The sequence below is a fragment of the Sturnira hondurensis genome, unplaced genomic scaffold (genome assembly GCF_014824575.4).
Source record: "Sturnira hondurensis isolate 20B ecotype Veracruz unplaced genomic scaffold, ASM1482457v3 Scaffold0001872, whole genome shotgun sequence".
Lineage (NCBI taxonomy): Eukaryota > Metazoa > Chordata > Mammalia > Chiroptera > Phyllostomidae > Sturnira > Sturnira hondurensis.
This window is the reverse complement of record NW_028074503.1, coordinates 26,518,987-26,544,195: the sequence shown is the minus strand read 5'-3', so window position 1 is coordinate 26,544,195 and position 25,209 is coordinate 26,518,987. Positions and strand designations below refer to the sequence as shown.

The window sequence follows — 25,209 nt, the reverse complement described above, 5'->3', positions numbered from 1 at the left end:
ATAAAGGAAAAAGGACTCACGGGCAGGGACAACCAGGTGGTGATTGCTGGGAGAAGAGAGAGATAAAGGGACTAAATGGTAATGGAAAAAATACAATAATGATTAAATAAAAAAATAAGCACAGAAATCTCCTCTCAAGAAATTGTCAGGAGAAATAGTTTAGGGTTGAGATTTGCTCAGCGTGCTTAGAACAGTCTCTGCCCTGTGGTGAAAGTGCATTGATTGGCCAGAAAAGGAGACGGGGGCCTGGATTTAAGCCTCAGAGACTTCAGAGTATGCAAATTTGGTTTAATATCAGCCTCTGTCATTTACTAGCTCTGTGTCCTCTTGACATTACTTATCTTCTCTGAGTATGGCTTTTAATTAAATTGGCATTCCAAATATTGATGGACACAAAGCTTGGGCTCTGGAAGTATTAAAGTCCAAAACTGCAGTGTATACTCACTAGTGGTGAGAGACCTTGTTTGTCCTCTCTTAGCCTCAGTTTCCCCATGTGCAGAGTGAGGACGAGGATAGCAAAGGTCTCCCATGGTGATGAGAAAATTTCATAAAATAATGCACACAAGCACTCTCATTATGGGTAACTATCAGGGAAAGGATGCCCACGCTACCATACCATAGAGTTACTTTTAAGGATGTTTTGTGTTGAACATTAATAAATTGGCATTCTGATTTTTTATATCATCATTCTTCCTGATGATCCCATCCTAAAGAAATAATATACTTTCTGGGCACTTATCATCATCCAATTAATACATATTTATAGAGCAACTGCTATCTTTAGAGCATAGGTCAGGTTACCATGACAATCAGGACACAAGAGAGAGGGAATATGGCCTACACTAAAGTCCGCACTCCTAGGAGTTTATAATTTAATGGAAAAGGCAGACAAAAAGGCGGTCATAATTATATACTATTATAACTATTTCTATGGGTTTAATACAGGCAGATATAATCCATTCTTTAAAATCAGTAGGTATTCTGGGAATAAATTTAAGAAAGAATGTGCCCATATAAACTTTATAGTCCATTAAGTGTTTAGCACAGTTCCTGGGATTCAATAGATACTAAAAATTATTGGTGATCTGAACTTTATTCAAATTATTTGTGTTCATCATTTCTCTTCTAACTGAAAATCCCTAATGATGAAACATGTGAAATGGTGCAAGATAAGTTGATGATTAAATGTAATATTATATTTTCCTCCTTTGTGAAATAGCCAAAGGAAATGCAAGCACTACCAAATTTACCCAACATCAACACACACACTTCCACCTTAAGTGATATATAGAAGCATGTCTTTTACCCGTTTTAAAAATAGGTACTATACCAACAGCTTCTCGAAAGATGCTTTATGCTAAAGATGCTACACCAACACCATTTTCTAAAAATGCTTTTTTCATCTGAAGATACCCATTTGTGAACAAAAAAGAGACAAGTTATTTTTTTGTCCTGAAGAAGGCTGGGGTGCGATATGCAAAGGTGTCCTCAAAAAATTATCTCAAAATATGAGTATAAACCTTATGTGAATGATTTCTCACTATAAACCCTAAGTAAAAATAACAAAAAAGGTGAAAGGAATGGATTGATTACTTCAATAAGCCAGTCAGAGAAAGACAAATAACATATGATCTCACTTATATGTGGAATCCAGTGAACAGAATAAACTGACCAACAAAATAGAAACAGAGGCATGGACACATGAAACAGACTGACAGCTGTCAGAGGGAAGGGCAGTTGGGAAGCTGGATGGAAGAAGTTGAAGGGATCAAGCAAAACCCCCACATATATATACACATAAACTACAGATGTGGTGATAACCAGAGAAAAAAGGGGGGCAGTGGGGAGGAAGGAGATCTTGCTTTGGGCGATGGGCATACGAAGCAGTGTGAAGATGATATTTTGTTGAGTTGTGCCCTTGAAAGCTGTATAGTTTTGTGAGCCAATGCCATCCCACCAGCTTCAGTTAAAAATACTCTTTAGCTCTATTGCCACAGAGGGTCTCCTGTGTCCTTCAACTGTCATGGGCTCTGCAACAAATTCTGTTTCACACATTTGAAGCTTTTACAATAATTATTGAAACAATCAGATCATCTTACATTTACAAAATGAACTCAATAGTATTCAGACTTTCTGCAATTACAACTTTTTAAAAACAATATAAAAGCTTAAAATTTTGATGACAGTATTCAAGATCTTTTAGAATACGAGGAAAAAACAGACACAGTGTTTTCAGAACAATAACTCCCTCCATCTTTGTACAAACCGTAGAGCAGCTTTTCTGCAAGTTGGTTTAGTGCCCACAGAACTACATCTATCTGAGCTGTGAGTGCACCATGGGGAGGAGTGGGCACACGAGCTAGTGAGGAAGAAGGGCTGTTACTACACAGCGCATCTCCATTCTCTGCTCCTAAATCTGAGATCCTTACCTTAAAACAACGTCAGCAGTACAAAAAATAAGGGTGTTAATATATAAGAATATATGCTGCCTCCACATCTAAATACTTAATGGCCTTTTACCACTCAATTAAGATCATAGGGTTGGAGAGAAGTGTGCCTTTTAAGGCAGCATTAGACCTAATAGCACGAGACCTAAGCCACTCGCAATGCATGGCCTCATTATAAAGATAGCTGGGTTAGACTGTTCATAATCTGGAATAGCCCGTTTGTGCTCCCCATTCACTTCTAAATACAGACAGAAATGACAATTTCCCTTGTGTCCTACATGAGTGAGATTTTTTCTAACACAGATGACGTGGTGGTATGTGGAAGGAGTTACTACAGGAGTGAAAGAACTATAAAACATCCACTCAGAAAATCTGCTGTGGAAGCTGTGCGACAGGAATGCTCTTTGGAGGTGGAAGCTGAAATGTGCATCTCAGAAATACACGAAAGCGTTCGCAAGTACCTCTAGGACAATGAGTGCACATATAAAGCATAGATAAGAACAAGGCAATTATTGAAATAATTCGAAACCAAAGAACACATTTTCCCTGAAATATCCAAATTAATGAGGCCCCACATCTCTACTGGAGTATGAAATGCTAAGATAACTAGGTCAACTGACACTCTTGATTATTCTATGGAATTATGGATCTTTGGTTTAATGTGTTTCTGAAGGACATTTATTATTCTTTGAGTGGTCATTATAGATTTCCACTAATGAGCAATGTTCACATATGACACACTAAGAAATTTATCAGATTAATCCCTGTGACTTTTCAACAATTACTGTGGATTGCCTACGTGCCAGTCACAGTATTTTCATACTATAGGTACGGGGGATATCGTTTTGCGGAGGTAAGAGCAAAACAAACAAGGAAATCCTGAGATCTTGGCAAGTGCCGTGCTGATGGAACAGCAACTGACCCGCCAAGGACGGATCGCGGGTAGAGTCTAACGTCAATGATCACAAAAAGCCAGTCAAGCAAACATCTGGGGGGAAAGATTTATACGCAGAGGAGACAGATACTGCAAAACTCTTACAGCATGGGTGGGGTTACATTTAAAAAAAAAAAGCAAAGAAGGTCATTGTGCCTGGAGCATAGAGAGTAAGAGAGAAAATAAAACAGGAGTTACCCAAGGGGAATATAAAGTAGTGTAGCTACTATGGAAAACAAAAAGACAGTTCTTCAAAAAAATAGAATTACCATGTGATTTCCATTTCTGGGTACATTCTCAAAATAACTGAAAGAAGGAACTCTAACAGGCATTTACATACCTGTGTTCATAGCATCATTATTCACAATAGCCAAAAGGTAGAAACCACTGGAGGGTCCATCAACAGATGATAAACAGACTGAGGTAGATAGGTGCAATGGAACGTTTTTTCGGCTTTCAATAGGAAAGAAATTCTGACACATGCAACAATCTGAGTAATCCTTGAGGGCATTATGCTAAGTGAGATGAGCCAGTCACAAAAGGACAATTATATAATTCTAATTGTATGAGGTACTCAGAGTGGTCCGATGCCTAGAGGCAGGAAGTGGGCCGGTGATCGCTGGGGCTGGAGGAGGGGTGTGATGGAGTTTTTCGATGGGTGTGTAGTTTCAATGTTGCAGGATGAAGACTTGTAAAAGAGGGTGGCACTGCTGGTGGCACAAAAGTGTGACTGCCCTTAATGCCATTGGACTGTACCCTTAAAATGGTTAAGATGGTAAATTTTACTTTGTGTGAATTTTTAAATGTTTTTTTAAAAAATTAGGTTAATGTTTTTAAAAAATGTTAAAAAAGTTTTTTTAAAAAATGACATTTTAAAAAATGTCATCTTAAATTTAACATTACCCCCAAAACGCTTTTGTACTTGTTGCGGTGGCCATTGTGGTGAGGAAGTGCAGGTGTTTGGGGCATCCAGAAGGCATACTCGACAAAGCTGTAGATGGGTGTGAGTGGTGTGGGAAAGGGGAGACATATGATAACTCAGGTATCTTTGGCTTGGGCACCAGGTGGATTGATGTGCTGAGCTGAGGAAAAATAAGTGAATAGTTGGGTCATGTTAAATGTAAGATTACTAACAGTCATACTTGTAGAGATCCAAGGGAAGTAGGTGGATGTAAGTATGGGGATTTGGTGAAAGGCCATGGTCAGACACATAGATGTGGAAGCCCACCAGGATACAGAGGGTATTTAAAAGTAAATGTGTATGAATATAGATATAGTGTATGAAAATAAATAAATTACAAATAAGGTCATGTTATTGCTCCACTCCAACCCTCCCCCTGAAGTTATCCCATACCAGGTTCTTTACCATGGCTTCCTTTTTTTTTTTTAAAGATTATTTATTTATTTATCTTTAGAGGGGAAGGGAAGGAAAGAGGGGGAGAAACATCAATGTATGGTTGCCTCTCATGATTCCCCTGCTGGGAACTGGCCTGCAACCCAGGCACTTGCCCTGACTGGGAATTGAACCACGACTGTGTGGTTCACAGGCCTGCACTCAATCTACTGAGCTTGAGTAGAGCTCAGTACCAGCCAGGGCTACTATGGCTTCCTTAAAAGGTCATGTATGGTCGACCCCTTCCCCCACCCCACTTAGCCCTCTGTCCTCACTTGCCCTTTGCTTACCTCACCCCAGCCATCAACTGCACACTGGACACTGCTGTTACTCACACGTGCCAGGTGTGCTGTGGCCTCCTGGCACTTCTGCTGGGAAGCTGTCCCTAGAACAGGCCTTCTTCCTTGACCTCCTTCAAGTTTTGTTACTTAATTTCCATCTGCAGCTTTGACTGAATACGGCATTTAAAACTGCAATTTCCCCCCTACTCTCTTAATATTCTGATCTCCTAATAATCTTCTCTCATTTTTCCCTTTAGGATTCATTACCACTCATTCCACTACCTTTTTTATGAGATGATTTCATTAGTCTTTGTCTCATCCTTTTCCTTCACTTCTCCAGTAGTTAGAACAGTTTCTGGCACAAAGCACAAAATATGGAAGCAAAGTTCCCATTTTCTATGAGGTTCAACACAATTGCCATAATGCCTAACTGTCGTTAAATGTAAAATGACCACGATTTTCTGCAACTCTCCCCTAAAGGTAAGAATTTTAAGAAAAAGAATGGAATGACATAGAAATGAAACAAGATGAAAATAGTTATTAAGGCTGGTGGACAGCCTGTCACCTAGTGGGCAGCAAGATGGGTGTCTGCCGGCTCCTGCTAACGAAGTCTATTGCTGCTCTTCACCATCTGGTGTTGATGGCCATGCCAAGCAGTGTCAGGCTTTGGTTCTTTTAACAAATGCTCACATATCTGTTCTCTTTTTAGTGTGCTGTATTTTATGGGTCACTCTGTTCCCGTTTTGTTCTAGTTCTTAATAGCCTATATTTCTTTACAGAGAATTACCGAAGGCAATCAACACACCCAGTCCCTGTCTTTCCAGACAGGCCTCATTTATACACTGATGTGTTCATTTCTGTTAGCAGGGCCTGTTCTCACCCCATGGACATCAACTTCCTTTAGGCCACTCACCTCTATAAACTTTGAATGTTATTTATTTAATTATTATAGTGGAAAACCACTTCCATTCACCATTGACCTCTACCTTGTATTTTTTTAAAAAATATTTTATTTATTTATTTTCAGAAAGTGGGGAAGGGAAGGAGAGAGGGAGAGAAATATCAATGTATGGTTGCCTCTCATGAGTCCCCTGCTGGGAACTGGCCTACAACCCAGGCATGTGCCCTGACTGGGAATCGAACCGTGATCCTTTGCTTCACAGGCCCGCGCTCAATCCACTGAGCTACACCAGCCAGGGCTGTATTTTTTAATTCTACTCCTCTGTCTTCTCAGTAACAACTTTTTAATATGCTATTAAAATTTACATGCAGCCAAATTCACTCAGGGGTCTATAGTTCTGTGGATTCTGACAAACCCACAACACAGCACAGTTCTATGAGCCTCCCGACTTTCTCTACGACCCCCTTTGCTGTCATTTCTTTTCCCCAGGCCCTGGGTGTTAAATCCACACCATGAATTTTACAATATAATTCTGCCAGGAACATGTATGCTTTTTTGACTAATTTTATCTATTTTCGGCATTGAAATTTTTAAAAACCATCCAGGTTTTTCGTTCTTGTGCCTAATAATAACAATAATGGTTAAAATTCATGGAGCCCTATTATGCATGGACATAATACTTAGCATTCCAATAAATGTTTTATCATTTAATATTTCACAGTTTTCTTGCTCTCAAAGGTGTTTAGTCTAGTGGTAGGTAGCTGTTACCCTATTATTTTGCACATAGTTTGCATTCTTAGCCATTCTGCACATTTTATATTCTTTATCACACTTTTTTATTTTTCAAACAAGATTTATAATTTTAACTGTACTTCATTTTTTACTTTCAATATGTTTTCCTTCAATCTTGATTTCTGTATGTCCAGTACTCTCATTATCTTAGTACTTTATTTTGACCTATTTTTGTCTAGTACTCTCTTACCCTATCACTGCTCCTGAAGTTGGAAATGACTGTTGATGGAAACTGAGAGGAGGGTGGTGGTTGCCAGGGGCAAGGCTGGGGGTCAGGGGGAAGAGAAGATGTTATCACAGGACACAAATTTTTAGTTATAAGATGAGTAAGTTCTAGGGGAATGTAACGCACATCACATCACCTATATTTAACAAGGCTGTAGTATTGAAAGCTGCTGAGAGTAGAGCTAAAATGTTCTCACCTGCACACACATGAAATAATCAGGCGAGGTAATAGGTGTGTTGGCTGACCTTAACACTGTAATCACTATGCTATACACGTTGTACACAATACTGCGTGTCAATTACATCACAGAAAAGATGGAACAAATTTTAAAGGAAAACAAAATATACGACAAAACCAGACAAAAAGAAAAAAATGTAGAAATTCAAGGGGAGTAGGTGGGGATATAGACAGTGCTCTGACAAAGGAGTTTTGATCGATTTGTTTCTTTAATATCACACCAGCGAATCCTAATCGTGAAAAAAATGCGTCTCTCAAATCTACGCCAACTAAACTGGTAGATCTGGGGGATGGGTGGGGGTGATGGAGTTTATCTGTGTCCTTTAATTCCTGATGTGGACAAATTCACTCCTAGGGGCAGTACAGGCAGATTATTGGAATATAGTCGTCCGCCTGGGTCCAGTGAATAATTGACATCTTCCTGAAAAGATATTTGATTGGATTCCAGGTCCTGTGAACTCTGAACCTTTATGCATGAATCATGGTTTGCACTGATGCTAACTCATGGGGAAAAAGAAGGGAAAATGTAAGATACTCCTCAGAGACAGGACTCTTTGAGCCATACCCCAGTGACAAAATAATCTTTTCTTCCCTGGTTATCTTGTGCTTAAAAAAAAAAAACAGTACTAAACAAACAAACATGGGCTCCATCTGTGGAGTTCTTGATTTGACAAGTACCACCAGCTGGGTCAGATGTCTGTTTTGAGAGCTCAACGGTAGACACGAGGTGCCTTTCTAAGAGCAGCTGTGGAATCAGAGCCTATAGATATCTGGGAAATTTATTCTCTCAATTTATAGTTCAAGAAGACCAACTTAAAATATCATAAAATTTCACTAGAATCTTGTCTCTTTCTACCAGGAATTTCATACTCAGTAACCTCCAGATCTGGGCCATTTGAACCCTGTGATGAAGCAGGTCCAGGGGCAGGGCCTCAGTGCTTTCCAAATGATGTATTTCCATGACATTTCAGGCTCGTTCTCCTGTCACTGGGTTAAAACCCTAGTCTCTCAAAACTACAGACCTATTTGTTTGCTCTTAAAAAACAATATCTCTAAAATCTTATGCCAAGCTGATCTCTAGAACACTTGTGTTTTCAGTGAATAGCTTACATGAGAAAAAGACAATGCACTTAAAAGTATATACATATAATAAAGAGAGCAAAGGATTTTTCTAGCTCTTCTTTACTGGCGCTTTTTCCTTTTGACCACCAGAATGGACATCAGTGAAGAATCAAACCATGAAAATTGTATGAGTTTAACATAGCTGGTACCTGGCTATGGGTGCTGACATAGTTACCTATATAGTCAGTATCTGTTGAGCATCTACTTAGTGCCAAGCCCATGCAAAGCATACAGAAGTTCCAGTCCAATGAAGCCTGGTCTAATAAAACTAGTTTGGTGTAAGAGAAGGAAATCTCTATTTTTCTAGCAAAAGTAGTGGTAATAGTCTTAACGACATTTATGGAGTAATCTGCCAGTTATAATGCCACTTTTATTTTTTCTCAGTTATAGTAAGACATATTTTTGTCATCTACATTCTGTTATATTGCTTTCCTTGTCTATTTCCGTGTCAGACAATACCACATTGATTTCAAATCAGGATTTATAGTAAGTGTTAATGTGTGTTTTACTCATTCAAAATTTCTCAGAATTTGCCCTGGCTGGCATAGCTCAGTGGATTGAGTGCGGGCTGTGAACCAAAGGGTCACAGGTTCGATTCCCAGTGAGGGCACATGCCTGGGTTGTGGGCCAGGTCCCCAGTGGGGGCCACATGAGAGGCAACCACACATTGATGTTTCTCTCTCTCCCTTTCTTCCTCCCTTCTCCTCTCTAAAAATAAATAAATAAAAATCTTTAAAAATTTTTCTCAGAATTCATTCACATTGATTCTTCCATATGAAGTTCATTCTGATTAGAACTGTATTAAATTAATCATTAACTTGGAAAAGCTAGCTTTATATAAGTGTAAAATTCTGCATCAAGGGACATATATAACTTTCTTTTATTCACATCTTGTTTTATATCTTTTAATAAAATGTCATTTTCTTATATATTTGTTTACAGATTGTTAAATTTAGTCTTATATATCATACTTTAGTCTGCTGTACACATGGAGCTCTTTCTTTGTAATGTTTGAACTAATTAACTAATTATTGCTGTATAAGGATATATATATCATATTATTAAATTTTCTTATTGGTGCTAATATGCTAATAGGTTTTTAATATAGTATCTTGGAATTTCCAAATGCAATCTCACCATTTATAAAGATAACATCCCTTGCATCATATAATGCTATGGTTTTTTGAGTATTTTTCTCTCCAAACTTCCATACTACTGAATACAAATAAAAGAAAGCTCCCCTGGTTTGTTTGAACCTTAAAGACAATGTGTTTAGTATTTTACCCTTTAGTGTAATGTGTGCTTTTAGTTTCTTACAAAAACATAACACTCTGAAAGCTTCCTATTATTACCACGTTAATATAAGTTTTAAAAAAATGGTAACGGCTGGCTATTTGCCTTCTTGCATCTATTGATAATTACATAGCAATGCCCCTTTATACTGTATCTTAATTAGATAGTGGGATGTTAAGATGCACTGAATGTAGGCCTCGGTTTTGTATCAGGGGAAATGCATCTATTTCCTTAATGCAGACAACAACATTTTATCATCATAAACAAGGGTTAGCTTCATAAGACCAATAGTATTAGTATTTTATATTGCTGTCAAAGTCTGAATGTCGTTTATCAAAACTGGCAAGAACAGCAAGTGTTTGTTGAATGTTTAATATATTGCAGGATCACTGTTGAGTACTATTGCGTCATTGTGGTACTTTACTTTCACAAAGATACATTGCTTAAGAGTACGCAGTAAGTGGCGCAGGACCGAAGCCTAGTTATAATGGTTTCAGAGTCCACGATCCTACCCACCAAGTCTACCTAGAAAAAGTCAAGCAAGTCATAAGAGGATGGAACATTTCATGAGCACGTTAAAAAGTGTGCTTGGGCTAAGAAAAGGGCTCGAAACTTCTTTGAACACTTGTCCAAGTATAAATAATTTGTCTCATTCCTTGTACAGTGGAAGTTTGAGATTCTGAACTGCTTGCTCAAGTACCAGAGCACATTTTTTGTTGCTTTCAAAAATTGGGTTTTGGCTTTGCCTGCCACAATTCCTATATGTATGAGGAATTTTACCTGCATGAGAAGAAGGGGCTTAATTCTTCAGTTTCATGATGAAATGGCTGCCGGGCCATGGCACTGGGCCCTCTCATGCCACGGCCTATTGTGTATTCAAACGTTTTCGTACTTTTGTAAATGTGTTCGTAAAGATCTTTGCCTAGTTTCCATTTGTTTAGTTTTTTTCCTGTGTCTTAAAAAGGTATATTTTAATTCTGTTTTCAACAGCATCTGAAAGTCTCTCTCTTAAAAAGAGAGGTATATTGCATTTTGCACAGTTTTAGAATTTCTCCCCTCTAGAAGGATTTTTCACTTTTCCCTTCTAATTATTTTTTGTACTTTGCTATGTAAAGTTTTATTTATTTTTACTTCTCCAGTGATTTAGAAAATATATATTTTCCTTTTTAAAATGTTTCTTAAAAGCAATTGTTGGCTGGATATACAATTGGCATGGGTTTATCTTCTATTGAATCATTAAGAATTTTGGGCTTTAGCTTATTTTTTGCTAAAATTTCATAGTTAAATATATCATTATAGAACTGTTTATCTCTCACTGTGGCTCAAATTAAACTTTCATGAAATGTTCAGGATGTGAATCCAAATTTTTGAGACTCTTTATAGTACTATTTTATTTATTTATTTATTTATTTAAAATTTTTATTCATTTATCTTTAGAGGGGAAGGGAAGGAGAGAGGGAGAGAAATATCAATGTATGGTTGCCTCTTGTGAGTCCCCTGCTGGGAACTGGCCCGAAACCCAGGCATGTGCCCTGACTGGGAATCGAACTACAACCCTTTTGTTCACAGGCCTGTGCTCAATCCACTGAGCTACACCAGCCAGGACTCTATAGTACTATTTTATACTTTTCTTGACCTACTTTTTAATTTCAAGTTTGGTGCTGTTTGTTTTCATAACTTTTGGGCTCAAAATGATGCTAATATAACACTAAAACACAAACTGATCAGTTCATTTATTCCATACAAACTTCTATTTAGGTACAAGTATACTTAGTTATCTTCATTGATGACTCTAAGGACAACCAAATATATTTCTTCTGGCAACCATATTAGGTTCCCGTTGCTGCCATGCTTTGGGGATTAAAGCAACACATGTTTACTATGTTACATCCCTGGACGTCAACATTCCAGGATCAGTCTCAGTGAGCTAAAATCAGGATGTCAGCCAGGCCGCGTTCCCTTCTGAGGCTTTAGAGGTGATGTGTTTTCTTGCTTCTTNCTCGAAACTTCTTTGAACACTTGTCCAAGTATAAATAATTTGTCTCATTCCTTGTACAGTGGAAGTTTGAGATTCTGAACTGCTTGCTCAAGTACCAGAGCACATTTTTTGTTGCTTTCAAAAATTGGGTTTTGGCTTTGCCTGCCACAATTCCTATATGTATGAGGAATTTTACCTGCATGAGAAGAAGGGGCTTAATTCTTCAGTTTCATGATGAAATGGCTGCCGGGCCATGGCACTGGGCCCTCTCATGCCACGGCCTATTGTGTATTCAAACGTTTTCATACTTTTGTAAATGTGTTCGTAAAGATCTTTGCCTAGTTTCCATTTGTTTAGTTTTTTTCCTTTGTCTTAAAAAGGTATATTTCAATTTTGTTTTCAACAACATCTGAAAGTCTCTCTCTTAAGAAGAGAGGTATATTTCGTTTTGTACAATTTTAGAATTTCTCCCCTCTAGAAGGATTTTTCACTTTTCCCTTCTAATTATTTTTTGTACTTTGCTATGTAAAGTTTTATTTATTTTTATTTCTCCAATGATTTAGAAAATACATATTTTCCTTTTTAAAATGTTTTTTAAAAGCAATTGTTGGATGAATATACAATTGACATGGGTTTATCTTCTGTTGAATCATTAAGAATTTTGGGCTTTAGCTTATTTTTTGCTAAAAGTTCACAGTTAAATATATCATTATAGAACTGTTTATCTCTCATTGTGGCTCAAAAAAAATATCATTATAGAACTGTTTATCTCTCATTGTGGCTCAAATTAAACTTTCATTAAATGTTCAGGATGTGAATCCAAATTTTTGAGACTCTCTATAGTACTATTTTATTTTATTTATTTATTTATTAAATTTTTTTATTCATTTATCTTTAGAGGAGAAGGGAAGGAGAGAGAGAGAGAAATATCAATGTATGGTTACCTCTTGTGAGTCTCCTGCTGGGAACTGGCCCGCAACCCAGGCATGTGCCCTGACTGGGAATCGAACTGTGATCCCTTAGTTCACAGGCCTGCACTCAATCCACTGAGCTACACCAGCCAGGGCTCTATAGTACTATTTTATACTTTTCTTGACCTACTTTTTTTATTTCAAGTTTGGTGCCATTTGTTTTCATAATTTTGGGGCTCAAAATGATGCTAATATAACACTAAAACACAAACTGATCAGTTCATTTACTCTATACAAACTTCTATTTAGGTACAAGTATACTTAGTTATCTTCATTGATGACTCTACAGACAACCAAATATATTTCTTCTGGCAACCATATTAGGTTCCCGTTGCTGCCATGCTTTGGGGATTAAAGCAACACACATTTATTATGTTACATCCCTGGACGTCAACATTCCAGGATCAGTGTCAGTGAGCTAAAATCAGGATGTCAGCCAGGCCGCGTTCCTTTCTGAGGCTTTAGAGGGGATGTGTTTTCTTGCTTCTTCCAGCTTCATCCAGAGGTCGCCCATCTTCCTTGACTTGTGGCTCCGCATGACTCCAAACTCTCCTTTATGGTGACATCACTTTCCGTCATTCTGATCTTCCTGCCTCCCTCTCATAAGAACTTTTGTGAGTGCACTGGGCCCACCCAGATAATACAGGAGAAGCCCCCTCTCTCACAATCCTTAATCACATCTGCAAAATCTCTTTTGCCATGTAAAGAAACATATTACAGGACATGGACATTGGGGGCCATTATGCATCCTATCATGACTCATACAATATTTTCCTTTTCTCCCTCTCTCTTTCTCCTTCCTCCCTCCCTCCCTCCCTTCCTTTCTTCCTTCCTTCCTTCCCTCCCTCTTTTTTCTTCCTTCTTTTTGCTATTCTTCAATTTCTTTCAAGCAGTGAAAAGTACTTTTCTCATTCTTCTGCCAAGAAAATTTCCATTTTTCATAATCTATTTTTGAATGAGTATGAGAGTTTTAGTATGTAATGTTTCTTCTTTATGTATTTCTTCTCAAAAACTATGCCCTTGGAAAATATCGTATATTGTGCAAGTTTCACAACACATGAGTTTTTTCATGATTCACTTGTTAAACCAAATGAATTTACAATAATCTCTTTCCATTCAACAATTACCTGATCAGGCTAATAAGCTTAATTATCTATTTTCCTGGGGCAGGAAATTAGAGATTGGTCCTAGGTTCACAGTTTTTGCTACATCTCATTTGTATTTTTAGGAGTCCCTGAATTGCTAATTTTTGCTAGCTAAACTCCTCCATTTTAGGGTAGAAGTTTAATTTCAAATTACAATGTGATTGATGTGTATAGAAATTTCTTCCTGCTCACTTAAAAATTAGAAAATAAAATAAAAGGAGCACAAGGAGATTTCTCCAGCTCAGTTTCCTAGAGCAGAGAGATTTTTCATCTCATGGCACATGGAAAATAATTCTTAAAATTTGGTAGCATACCCCCCAAATATATTTTTTGTTGACCTGACAAAAAATAGGTCTAATAGGTATAATTTTGATGCATTCACACTGGATGGCTATTGCTGTGTTGGCTGCTGTCATTTTCTGATTTGACAATCTAAGGGAAAGGAGGTCAGTGCCCCTGACTGAACAGCCAGGAACTGCACATTTTGAAGATTCTTTTGGCACACCCGTTGGCACGTCACTGTTTTTAAGGACACCTCCCTGCACTTGACCACAGATTCATTCAGATCTTTATGCAAGACATTTACATAGGAACTTTGGGGAATTCTGACAATCTTGTCTTCTTTTTAAGCTAAAGTTTTGAGGCACAAAATAAATATTTTAAAGCTGTCCAGCTGCTAGTTATAGCAAACATGCTTTCAGGCAAACCTGAGCAAACAGTGAGGTTTGTTCTGTAATTAATTTAACAAAACATCCCAATTAAAGGGCAACCCATGAGGAATAAAGAGTATTTCTCTAGTTAGTGTTAATTTTCAATGGCTGAAACCACACAGAGAATGGAAGAGAAATGACAGAAGCCTCAGGAGACAGAATTGCTTTGGGCTCTCAGCACAAACTACTGTCTGTTGCGGTGACATACAGGGCTCAGGGCACCACCTAAGGAGTAGATCACACCCTGGAGTTCATCAGCAGACCTCAAAGCAATGTGAGAAAATTTATGCAGTGCAATGTACCTAGAGAGGGCTAATGCCAGTGGCTCCCTTTCAACGCAGATTTCTTTGGCTACAGCAAAGAAGGCCTCCCATTTAGTTGGTTTTCAAAACCTCCTCCATATCCACAATTTAAGAAAAATCAAGCAAATCTAATATCAATATTTCTGACTTTGGAATGCTTAGAATTCAAAGCTTTCTAACACTAGCCATGAAACCCTTAGAATTCGTTTATATATAACTTTATGATTTAAACATATGCATGAACAAGTTTAAGTGAGGTGAGGTGAATATTGCCTTAAAAATCTCCTTACTACAATATATCTATCTATACATCTCTATAGCTATCTATCTATCTATCTATCTATCTATCTCAAGCCATCAGGCTGAGCTTTCTTTGGGGCTACTTGTGACCACTTCTGAAGTTGTACTCTTGTCCAAATGTTATTAATTCCCATCAAGAGTTATCCCTTTTAATATCTGAATAATGCAAATGTGAAAGTGAGAAAAGCAGAAGAGAGGAAGAGAAACTGAAATCATTTTAGGGGAGTATCTCAGTGCAAAGAGGTCGTGAGTCAATACATTGAGAAAGCTTTAGCATAAAGTATGTTTGGTCCTATTCATTTCTTACAGCAAGCAAATCACTGCTTTACAAAGCAAGTGAAATACGTTTTTCCCATAATCACATAGTTAAATGCCCTGAAGTGGCTATTAGTTTTCATTATGTTTTAAGGGTGAACAATCTCAAATCATAATCCATAACAGCATTATGTGCAAGAAATATCAACTCCACTAGTTTACTTCTATTAATTTTTATTTATGTTTCTAGATGGCTAATGCGTACAGTGTAGGCAAGGACAGAATAGCCTAAGCAACCATCATCCAAATGGAGAAGTGAAGGTTGAGACAAAAGGAAATATTTGAAATGTGGTGAGGCATGTTAGGATAATTGACTGATAAATGAGTAACATTTGGAAGAAGGAGTATGCAATTTGAACCAACAGTGGTGGAAATGATTTTCCAAAAGGCATTTTTTTTAGAAGAAAGTCTACCACACTTTCTCACACACCTTCCCTGTAATCCTAGTCAATCTCTTTCCCTGGAGTTTCTAGTTGAAGTACTGTGTTTCGCCAGGTATAATGCACTCCTGTGTGAAGTGTGCACCTGCAGTTCTGGCCCAAACTTTCAGGAAAAAAATATTTTGTTTTAATTTTTTAATTCAATCATTTACTTATTTAATTTAGAAACAAAACTGATTATCATATCCCAGGGTATTATTTTGCATGTGGATTGCTTTTTAGAGTTATACTTTTAACAGAATAAGCATAAATAAAAGAATGAAAAACCTTGTTATAGATATGAAATTAGTATTACCCTTATATAATGTACATCCTTATTTTCCCCTCAGATTTTTGGGCAAGAAAGTACAGAATATACATGGCAAAACGTGGCATGATTTGCTTTCAGGAAGTCCTTTTGACCAGTGCAGCCATTATGTGTTTCCCCCTCAGAGAGCCGTTCCGTCCCCTTTGACGTCTGCACCCCCATTGCTTGGCACACTCAGAGTTCTTAATTATATTTAATAATAACTGCATCACTTCTAAAATAAGGAAAAGGTAAGGAGGACTGCTGCATACCGAAGTGGGGCATGATTAAGCCATTAGCAGGGAAACGTTCCAACAAATCCAATTAAGCAGCACTGTCTACTTACTCTTGAGCACGGCATAGAGATTCTTGATCAAAATAGATGTGTGAACTGGACTATGTTAAGATCATATGGCCACAGAAAGCATGAAGTTAAGCAAAAGTTCTGTGCCATCCCAGGAGCTGTGATACTACATTTTAGTTTCACTGAGACTGTGAGTCAGTACAGTGAGGAGGAAGAGCGCATATATCAAGTGGAGAGCCCCATTCATCCTGGGTATTTTATGGGATCTTCAGCACCTCTGCCTCATTTATTTCTACTCCTTCCAGCAAGAGATATAGTCCCTTAGTTTGGGTAAGTGATATGACCTCATTTCTTAGAATCTGTTCCCTTGCATCACTGTCTCTCATTGCCACAGGGTCAGTTCTGGAACATTAATGTAGACTTTGCTCTGATAACCTGAGCTGGACACTCATTTGCAAAACCTGGCCTAGAGTTTCAGCTCCACAGTTAACTGATGTGGTGTGGTTAAATTTTCTTAGCTTAAGTTCCTCTTCTTTAAAAGTGAGGCTAATAATGGGTACCCCATAAGATGAATGAGGAGATAAAGGACAAATATACAATCTTGAAAAGTTACTTCTCAAGTAGAATAGAAAAATAAGGCATCTGTTTGCCTTATTCCATCTTTTTATTCCTTAGATAAGACAAAGCACATCCTCATGGCTTGGGCTCAGCTACCCTGGCCTCCCTGCCCTACCACACCCACCAGTGGGGCTCACTCTCAGGATGTGTGTTCTGCATGGAGGGCAGTTGTCTGACCTGTTCACAGTGCTCTCTCCCTCCCTCACTGCCTTAAGGTCTGTGATGTATTTTAACTTATCCGAGAGATCTTCTTAACCTCCGATACAGGACAGCACCCCCCAACCTTTTGATGTTCCCTCAACCATGCTCGATTTTTCTTTAGAGCATTCTTTAGATTTTTCTTTAGTATCTCAATACTTTGTATACTTCTTAAGAGTAGGAATTTTATTTACTGCTGTATTTCGAGTACTTAAAAATGCCTATTTTATAGACCTTCAAGAAGAAACACAGCATGAGTAAATAAATACATAAATTAATGTATGTGCATAAATATACATAAATTAATGTTCCCTAAATTCAGTGAAGGAAAGTGCAATTGGGTAGCTCCGCAACTCCTCAATTTGTATTATCTAAGACAAGTTAAAGAATAGGTATATAAACTTTACAAGTTACTTTTCAAGGAAAATAGGAAAACTAGGTACTTGTGTAGCTTAATGAACATCTTAAGGGCATTTTATGGAAATAACATTTCCATAAAATGTAATATCACCTCAAGTATGCCCTAACTGGGGTGGCCTGTGCTTGCCTACTTCTAATACATTTTTTCAAATGTTTCTGCCAGAGTAATCTCTTTAAAATCCACACATGATTAAGTCGATATTTTTAAAAAATCTATCAATGGCTTGATTAAGATAAAGCACATTATTGCTTTAATGACATTCTTAGGACGAATTCCAAAGTCCCTCATTTGGTCCTGACAGCTTTAGAGCCTGGGTATCTGACAAACCCTATAACATGCTATCTCTGCGTTTTGGCCTTGATGGTCTATTTTTCAGGCTCCCAACAATGCCATGGTCCGTCTGAATGTCAAACATGTATTTACCTTACCTTCTACTCTTCCTTTCTCAATTTCTAGTGCACACTTTGGCATAGCTATTTCCTGTTCATCCTTCAAGTCTCAGTTTAAAGGCAAATCTTCTATATGTCTATTTATTTGCCTATCTATCTAGCTATCCGTCCTATGTTGATCAACGGGACACAGCAAACATTGCACCAGGTCTGACCTACAAAACGGTAGTTTCCTAGCACTTCACTTAGGACGTTTGTCTTTCTTTGCTACATTCTAAGATCTACAAGAAAAGGATCATGTCTTTCTTATGTATCATGATATCCTCAGAGGAAAGCTTCACGCCTAATGCTTAGTAAACTTTCTATCAACATTCTTTGAATGAATGTGCTGTCCCCCGGCAGCAATCATCCTTATTGTGGGAACAGCCTTTGTCGATTGTTTTACTGCCATCATAATTATTTTGTAAAACCTAATCAATAACTGTATTAAAATCATGAATGAGAGCAAATTATTTAGAAGGAGAAGAGAGGAAAGATTGAGGAAGAGAAAAACGAGAAGGAAGAGTTTGGGGAAGAGGAAGAGAAGACAGCCTTGAGAAGTGGGATGAAAGGAAAACCTGGGGAGGGGTAGGTTAGAGGATGAAGGGACTGAGCAGAAGAGAAAAAGGACTCATGGCCATGGACAATAGGGTGGAGATTGCTGGGGGCAGGCTAGCGGGGTATAAGGGGACTAAATGGTAATGGGAAATATAATAAAGATTATATATTTAAAAAAGAAGATGAACCATAACAAGAACAAAAATGAAGAGAGAAGGAGGAAGAGAGAAAGCGGATAGAAAAAGAAAGGGATATAGAATTTTTATCAGCCAGTAACTTGGATACTTTCAGGTCAAATAATGAATAAAAAGGGAATGTCATTGTCAGTTACTTAGGCAGTCATCCTGTCCATCACATTTTCAATACACATGTATTCATTCTTTTGGCCATTTTTCTTGGTCCCAGTTTTCATCACTTAACTTTAAGTTTACTGATTATAACTTTTTAAAATCAAGTATCTCTCATTTTCATCTCTTTTATTTGCAAGTCTAAATCTCTATGGTATATTTCTGTTTTATTACTTAGATTGTTTTATGTTGTTTCCATTAGCCCTTTCTTTTGATCTTTGTTTTTTATTTAGTTGTGATATTAGTCTACGGCCATACTACCCTGAACACGCCCAATCTCATCTGATATTTTTATTTCATAAAACATTTTTCATCTGCTAATTTTGAAAAAATACTTATATTTAATTTATTAATATATGACTGTTATATAAATCTCAAGAACTATGAATTAAGCATATAAGGCAGATTGACCTTTATATAAAAAAATATAACCCTGGCCAGGCAGCTCAGTTGTTTAGAGCATTGTCACCATACACCAAGGTTGTAGGTTCGATCCCTAGTCATGACACATATAATAAATAATCAACCAATGAGTGCATTAGTAAGGGGAACAAAACAGTCAATGTTTCTCTGTGTCTCTCTAAAATCAATCAATAAAAAAATTTTAAAAGTAGATATTAATAATCATAACATAAACAAATCAAAACTACAAATTTCTGTTTTGCAGAAGCATCATCAAAAAGCAAAAGAAACTATGCAAAGTAAGTATATTTCATGACTGTTACCAGAAATTATAGCAATTTCTGTGACAAAAATGTTTAAGGTCAATTATTCAAAATAAAATCAATAGAAAAAAGATAATTTCAAATTATCTTGAAAAAAGTAACTTATGAAGACTACAATTAATGCATAATTAATTTATATTTACAGGGTATTGTTGAAAACCCTATACTCATTAAGGGGTTTTTGGTTTTGTTTTGTTTTGCATCTAAAGATATCAGAAAAATAAATATCACCAAAGATAAAGTTTATCCACATATTTTAAGGGAGACTTTGAAGCTGAAGAAGCAAAAAAGATAGAAGTCAGAGTGAAAATGATTGAAGAAAGGGCTCACCATCTAGATCATTCTCTGGGGTCTCCGCTGTGTACCAGTTGGAAGGTGGTCCAGTGCCATTGACTGTCATGGCGGACACTTGAAAACTGTACTGACTTCCTTTCTCCAGTCCTATGAAAGAGTTTTCCACAAAGAAAAAAAAATATTGAATAACAGTATTTCTAGCTCGAGTTACAAAAGTTTTAGTTAAATTTTAACAACAGTAGACATGCTTTATGTTGTTTGTGATTGTGGTGGTAATTATTGCTATTTTGGCCAAAAGGTCAGACATATTACAGCACAAAATCAAATTATTTTTCATATATTCTCATTTATTTTTCTCCAGTTTATAAACATGTATCCCTGAAAATAGCCTCAGGGCAGATGCAGAACATAAAATATGAACGATGAAGAAATAATCAGAAATAGCAAGTTTCATTATTCCTCACAGTCTGAAAGAGGCCTGCCTATAAATCAAGAACTGTCAATCTAAAAATTTATGTCTTCATCATCCATTCAAGGTCAGTGATTATGTTTTCTTTGGGCCAAGAAAAAGAAAGCAAAGCTACTGCACTTCAGCAGAAAAGAATACTTAGGATTTCGTTTCTCAAAATCATCAAAGGCATACTTTGTTTTGCATTGTTTCCACAGAGCGCGGAGCAAGTCTATCTGTATGATAATTCGGACATACAATATTGTACACTGCAGGCTTATTTTAGAGTGCACAGAGAGCACAGGTAGGTGACAGGGACGCTGTGCATCATTAGTGCGATATATGTAAATTTCCAATATAAATAAATTTCCTTTTAGCTAAATTACAAAGTAGCTCATTAACATGACCAATTATTGTAAAACAAATGACACTTGTCAAAAGACCATGTGACTTCATTGAGATGGTAAGGACTCAGTTGATATTGACAAGTTCTCGAACCTCAAGGTGTTGAGCTACCCTGATAAAGATAAAAATATAATCCCTCTTTGTTTTTTCTGAAATGGCACTTTGGTGCCAAGAAAAATTCATAAAGAAAATAAATTACTGAAGAAATGATGCTTATATCATGTATAACATTACATATTTGTAGTTTTTTGCATAGGAGGATAAGCCTTGGTAAAAGGCAAACGATTTATACGATCTGAAGAGAAACCAGAGTGTAGGATAAGCCTTGGTATTGGGGAGAATTATAATTTACTACTAAGAGAAGGTACTGTTTTAAGTGATGGTAGAGTGGACTTCTTAATGTCACGGGGCAATTGGCTCCAATAAGTAGTGCTATTAGAGGAGACAACTTGATTAACTCATCTGTGTACCGATACACAATGTATCTATGACACAAAATGTTGTCCTCTTAAGGGTTTCTGATTTTAAAAAATAGACTGAAGTTCCATGAAGTTCCATGAAGACATGGCCTCAGAATGGTGTTGATGCTGTTGCTGTTTTGGCTTCTATTGAAGTTTTTATTGTATATCCACAGAGCCCACTAAGGTGCTTGACACAAGCAAGGCACACACGTGAAACAACTGTTGAAAGATCCACTAACAGAGCATTACGCACAAAGAAATTATTATGATACACTACTATATCTAACAGCATCCGCAGGTGGCAAACACATACTTTGGAACATAAGGTCTTTGTCACACCTCATGTCGGCCTATGTTCATTTTGATTTGTCTTTTGGTTAAGATGGCATTCATCTGCTGTTTGTTAATATTCAAACACTTTCATAAGCATTGTTGATACTGTGGTAGAGGGATTCCAGAGGTCTTCCAAGAAATTACAAAAATTGGGAAAAAACTTTGGGAAGAAATGTCTACTTCTTAACAGCTCATGCCCTTCATAGTGGTCCTATCTGGACTGTTACCATCCATCAAGAATATTTTCTATTACATTAAGTAGAAAATAAACTTTATTTTTTTGGAACACATGAACAATTATGTCAATACCATCTCCAACTGTTGATTTGAACAATTATCTGTGATGGTCGGTTTTATGTGTCCACTAGTCTTGGCTACGGTCCCCAGCTGTTCAAACACTGTATTGTGGAGGTGCTTTGCAGATGTGACGAGGTCCATGTTTAGTTTTAAGTAAGGGGTATTATCCTGCATAATTTGAGTGGACCAGATGCAATCAGGCAAAAGGCCTCAAGGGGAGAGCAGAGGCTTCCCTGAAGAAAAACTTTATTTGTAGACAGCACCTTCAGCCCAAGAACTCCATTCTGCCTTTCCTGTCCTGTGGAATTTGGCAATGCCCAGTGAACAATCATAACCACGTAAGCCAATTTCTTAAACGAAATCTCTTAAAGTGTATCTGTTATAGTTCCGTTTCTCAGGTTGAATCCTGAGTAAAACACACCAACTTCTTACACATGATATTTTGACATAAACATTTTTAAGCCCTGGCCACATGGCTCATTTGATTGGCGAGCCATCCCATGCACCAAAACATTGCTCCTTCAATCCCCAGTCTGGGCACATATGGGAGGCAACTGATTGATGTTTCTCACATCAATGTTATCGCTCTCTCTCTCTTTCTCTAAAATCAATAAACCAGAGTGTTGATGAGTTACCTAATATTTATTTGAAGTTCTGTTACATAAAATTTAGATAAATAAAAATGTAGGACAAAATCATTTATTTTTGAATAAATTTTATCAGAGCATACAACTCAAAATATTGTCCTTGAGAGAAAAAATAAAAAAGGTGTCTTTGGTAAGTTGGATAGTGCCCACCTAAAACTCATGTATACATCAGGAAAGTGACCTTCCTTGGAAAAAAGGCTCTGCAGAGATGGTAAGTTCAAGATTTCTGGATGAAATCATCCTGGATTTATGATGGGATCTATATCCAGTGGAGAGGAGAGGACACTGAGATACACAGAGGAAGGTAAGTCAAGATGGAGGCAAAGATTTCAGCAATACATCGACAAGCCAAGGAATGTCAAGGATTGCCAGCAGCCACCAGAGGTTAGGAGAGAGACACGGGATGGATTCTCTCTCAGAGCCTCCAGAAAGGACCAGTCCTGTTTGGTTTTGGATTTATGACTCCCTGAACTGAAAGAGTAAATCTCAGCTATTTTAAGCCACCACATTAGTGGTAATTTGTTGCGGCAGCCCTGGGACTAAGGTAGTATCTTAGAAAGTGAAAAGGCTAGTAATTACTGCTTTATATAATTGTTTTTTAAACTGATTATACCTTCTGCAGAGAGAAAATCCTTTAAATGTGTCTATTTAGGGAGTCAGAACCTTGATTTGATAATACTTCTCTGGATGGGATAAATTTCATTTGCCCCCGAAATTGCAAAATTACTGAACAACTCACACCAGTGAGTTCTTTTGGCCATGTGGCCACTATTCTACATTGATTTTCTGGACCACTCACTTCTTAGCTGTTTGGTATATGAACAGTAGCTTTAGTGGTAGAAAATCTTCAATTTTTGTAATCAAAAGTTGTAAAAATTATAATATGAACTAGAGTCTTGACTTCTTGTTTTTTATTTTATATGTATACTTACAAATACATATTTTATTGTTATAAAAGTTAGCAACAATCACTATTAATATTTATTCTAAATATTTTATTTTATTCTAAATATTATATATTATTCCAAATATTATATAATATTTGGAATATATTATTCAAAATAATTTATAATGACTTTATATTTTTTGGTTTGTAAATATGAGCTTATATACTAATATTGACTTAAAACTGAGTTACTCACTTAACAGATCTTAAATATTTAACATATGATTTACTATTTTTATATTACATAATTTTCAATAGATGTATAATATTTATTCCATACTGTGATTTTGTCTGAAATTTCTAGTTAACTGCCTATAATTGGATGCTTAGGCTATTTTTAGTTATTTGTTATTAAAGTGACAGTGCAAGGAGTTGAGCATGTTTAGAGTTAAAAACTTTGCAAAAAATTATGGCTGTAGAATTGCAATCAACTCCTAGAAGTGGAACCTGGATCATATATTTATTCTTCATAAACATACACATACATGTACATATGTATAACTATATATAACATATGCACATGGCTTCCAGAAATATTCTAGAAATTTTCTGTCCCACAAGCTGTATATGAAAGTTTGTATTTTTTTCATATGCTTCCCAGAACAAGGTATCATCATTCATTTTTATCTTTATTATTTTAATCGAAGAAAAATGCTAACTCAGTTTTGTTTTAATTTGCATCTCTCTATTAAAAAGATGGAACATTTTATCATGGTTATTCACTATTTATAGCTCTGTAAATTGCCTATCTATTCCTTAGTTTTTCTATTGGAATCCTCATCCTTTAACTAATTACTTTATAAAAAGAAGTTTTATTTTACCTTTTAATTTTTTTACTTGAGAAAGAAAAACAATGATTAAAACATGTCTCAGGGCTTCAAGTGCCCATCTACTAAAATATGAGGCTTTGATTACATTATACTTCGAGTCTTTCCTTCTAAACTAACATAAATCTTAGGAATTATACTACAAATTCTTAGGAAGATTTTAAAATTTTGGTGATTTTCAAAGTAAACTGCATGTTGTATTAAGTATCACAAAGAACACATACCTCAGTAAATTTAATTATTTTTACCTTCTTTCTATTATTTCACTAGAGAAAAGGCATAACATTTTGCCTTTTGTTAAGCTTTTTCAAAGTTAGGGTAGAGTATGCCTTCCTTCACAGAGCCACAGATCCTGCAAGCTAGTACTATATCTGAGACTCCATTAACCTGCCTAACATGTTTGACCTGCCTTGGAGATCCCCAGAGACTCTGCCCCACCCCACTTATGGGTCCACCCAAGCTGTTTTTCCATATGAATTGCTTGTCTTGGCTCATACTTCATAATTCCCTAAGTCCTCTCAAACAAGCAGTAGCTGGCCTCAGTGAGCCCCAGTCCTAGCACTAGCAGCAGCCAGCCAAGATTCGTAGCTTGGCTTCTCCTGGGAATCTCCAAGCCCACCACAAGTAGCATCCAACTCCGATTGCTTTATAGCTCAGGCAGAGTGGTCTGGAAAAAAAACTGGTGGGGGCTAACTTAGACATGAACCACCCAGGAACCTCCAGGGCCAGCATACCCAGTGGGTAGCTACAAATCACATTAGAGCATCAACCTACTGCTCCTGCACAGCTGATCCTCCATGGAGGGTGGAGGGCAGTTGCAAGTGGTCACAACCAATTCTTGCAGCCAATTGGCCTCCCATTGACCTGCCAACAGCAACC

The 25,209-nt window shown here is 37.0% G+C and overlaps 1 protein-coding gene across 1 annotated transcript in view; it reads right to left on the bottom strand.

Annotated features, from left to right (window-relative positions):
• LOC118980204 (netrin receptor DCC-like) overlaps nt 1-25,209 on the bottom strand; it is a 90,428-nt gene that overhangs the window by 38,533 nt on the left and 26,686 nt on the right. The window contains exon 3 of the mRNA XM_037036688.1: nt 20,003-20,113. Coding sequence (XP_036892583.1) covers nt 20,003-20,113 — 111 coding nt within the window. The remainder of the gene's footprint in view (nt 1-20,002; nt 20,114-25,209) is intronic.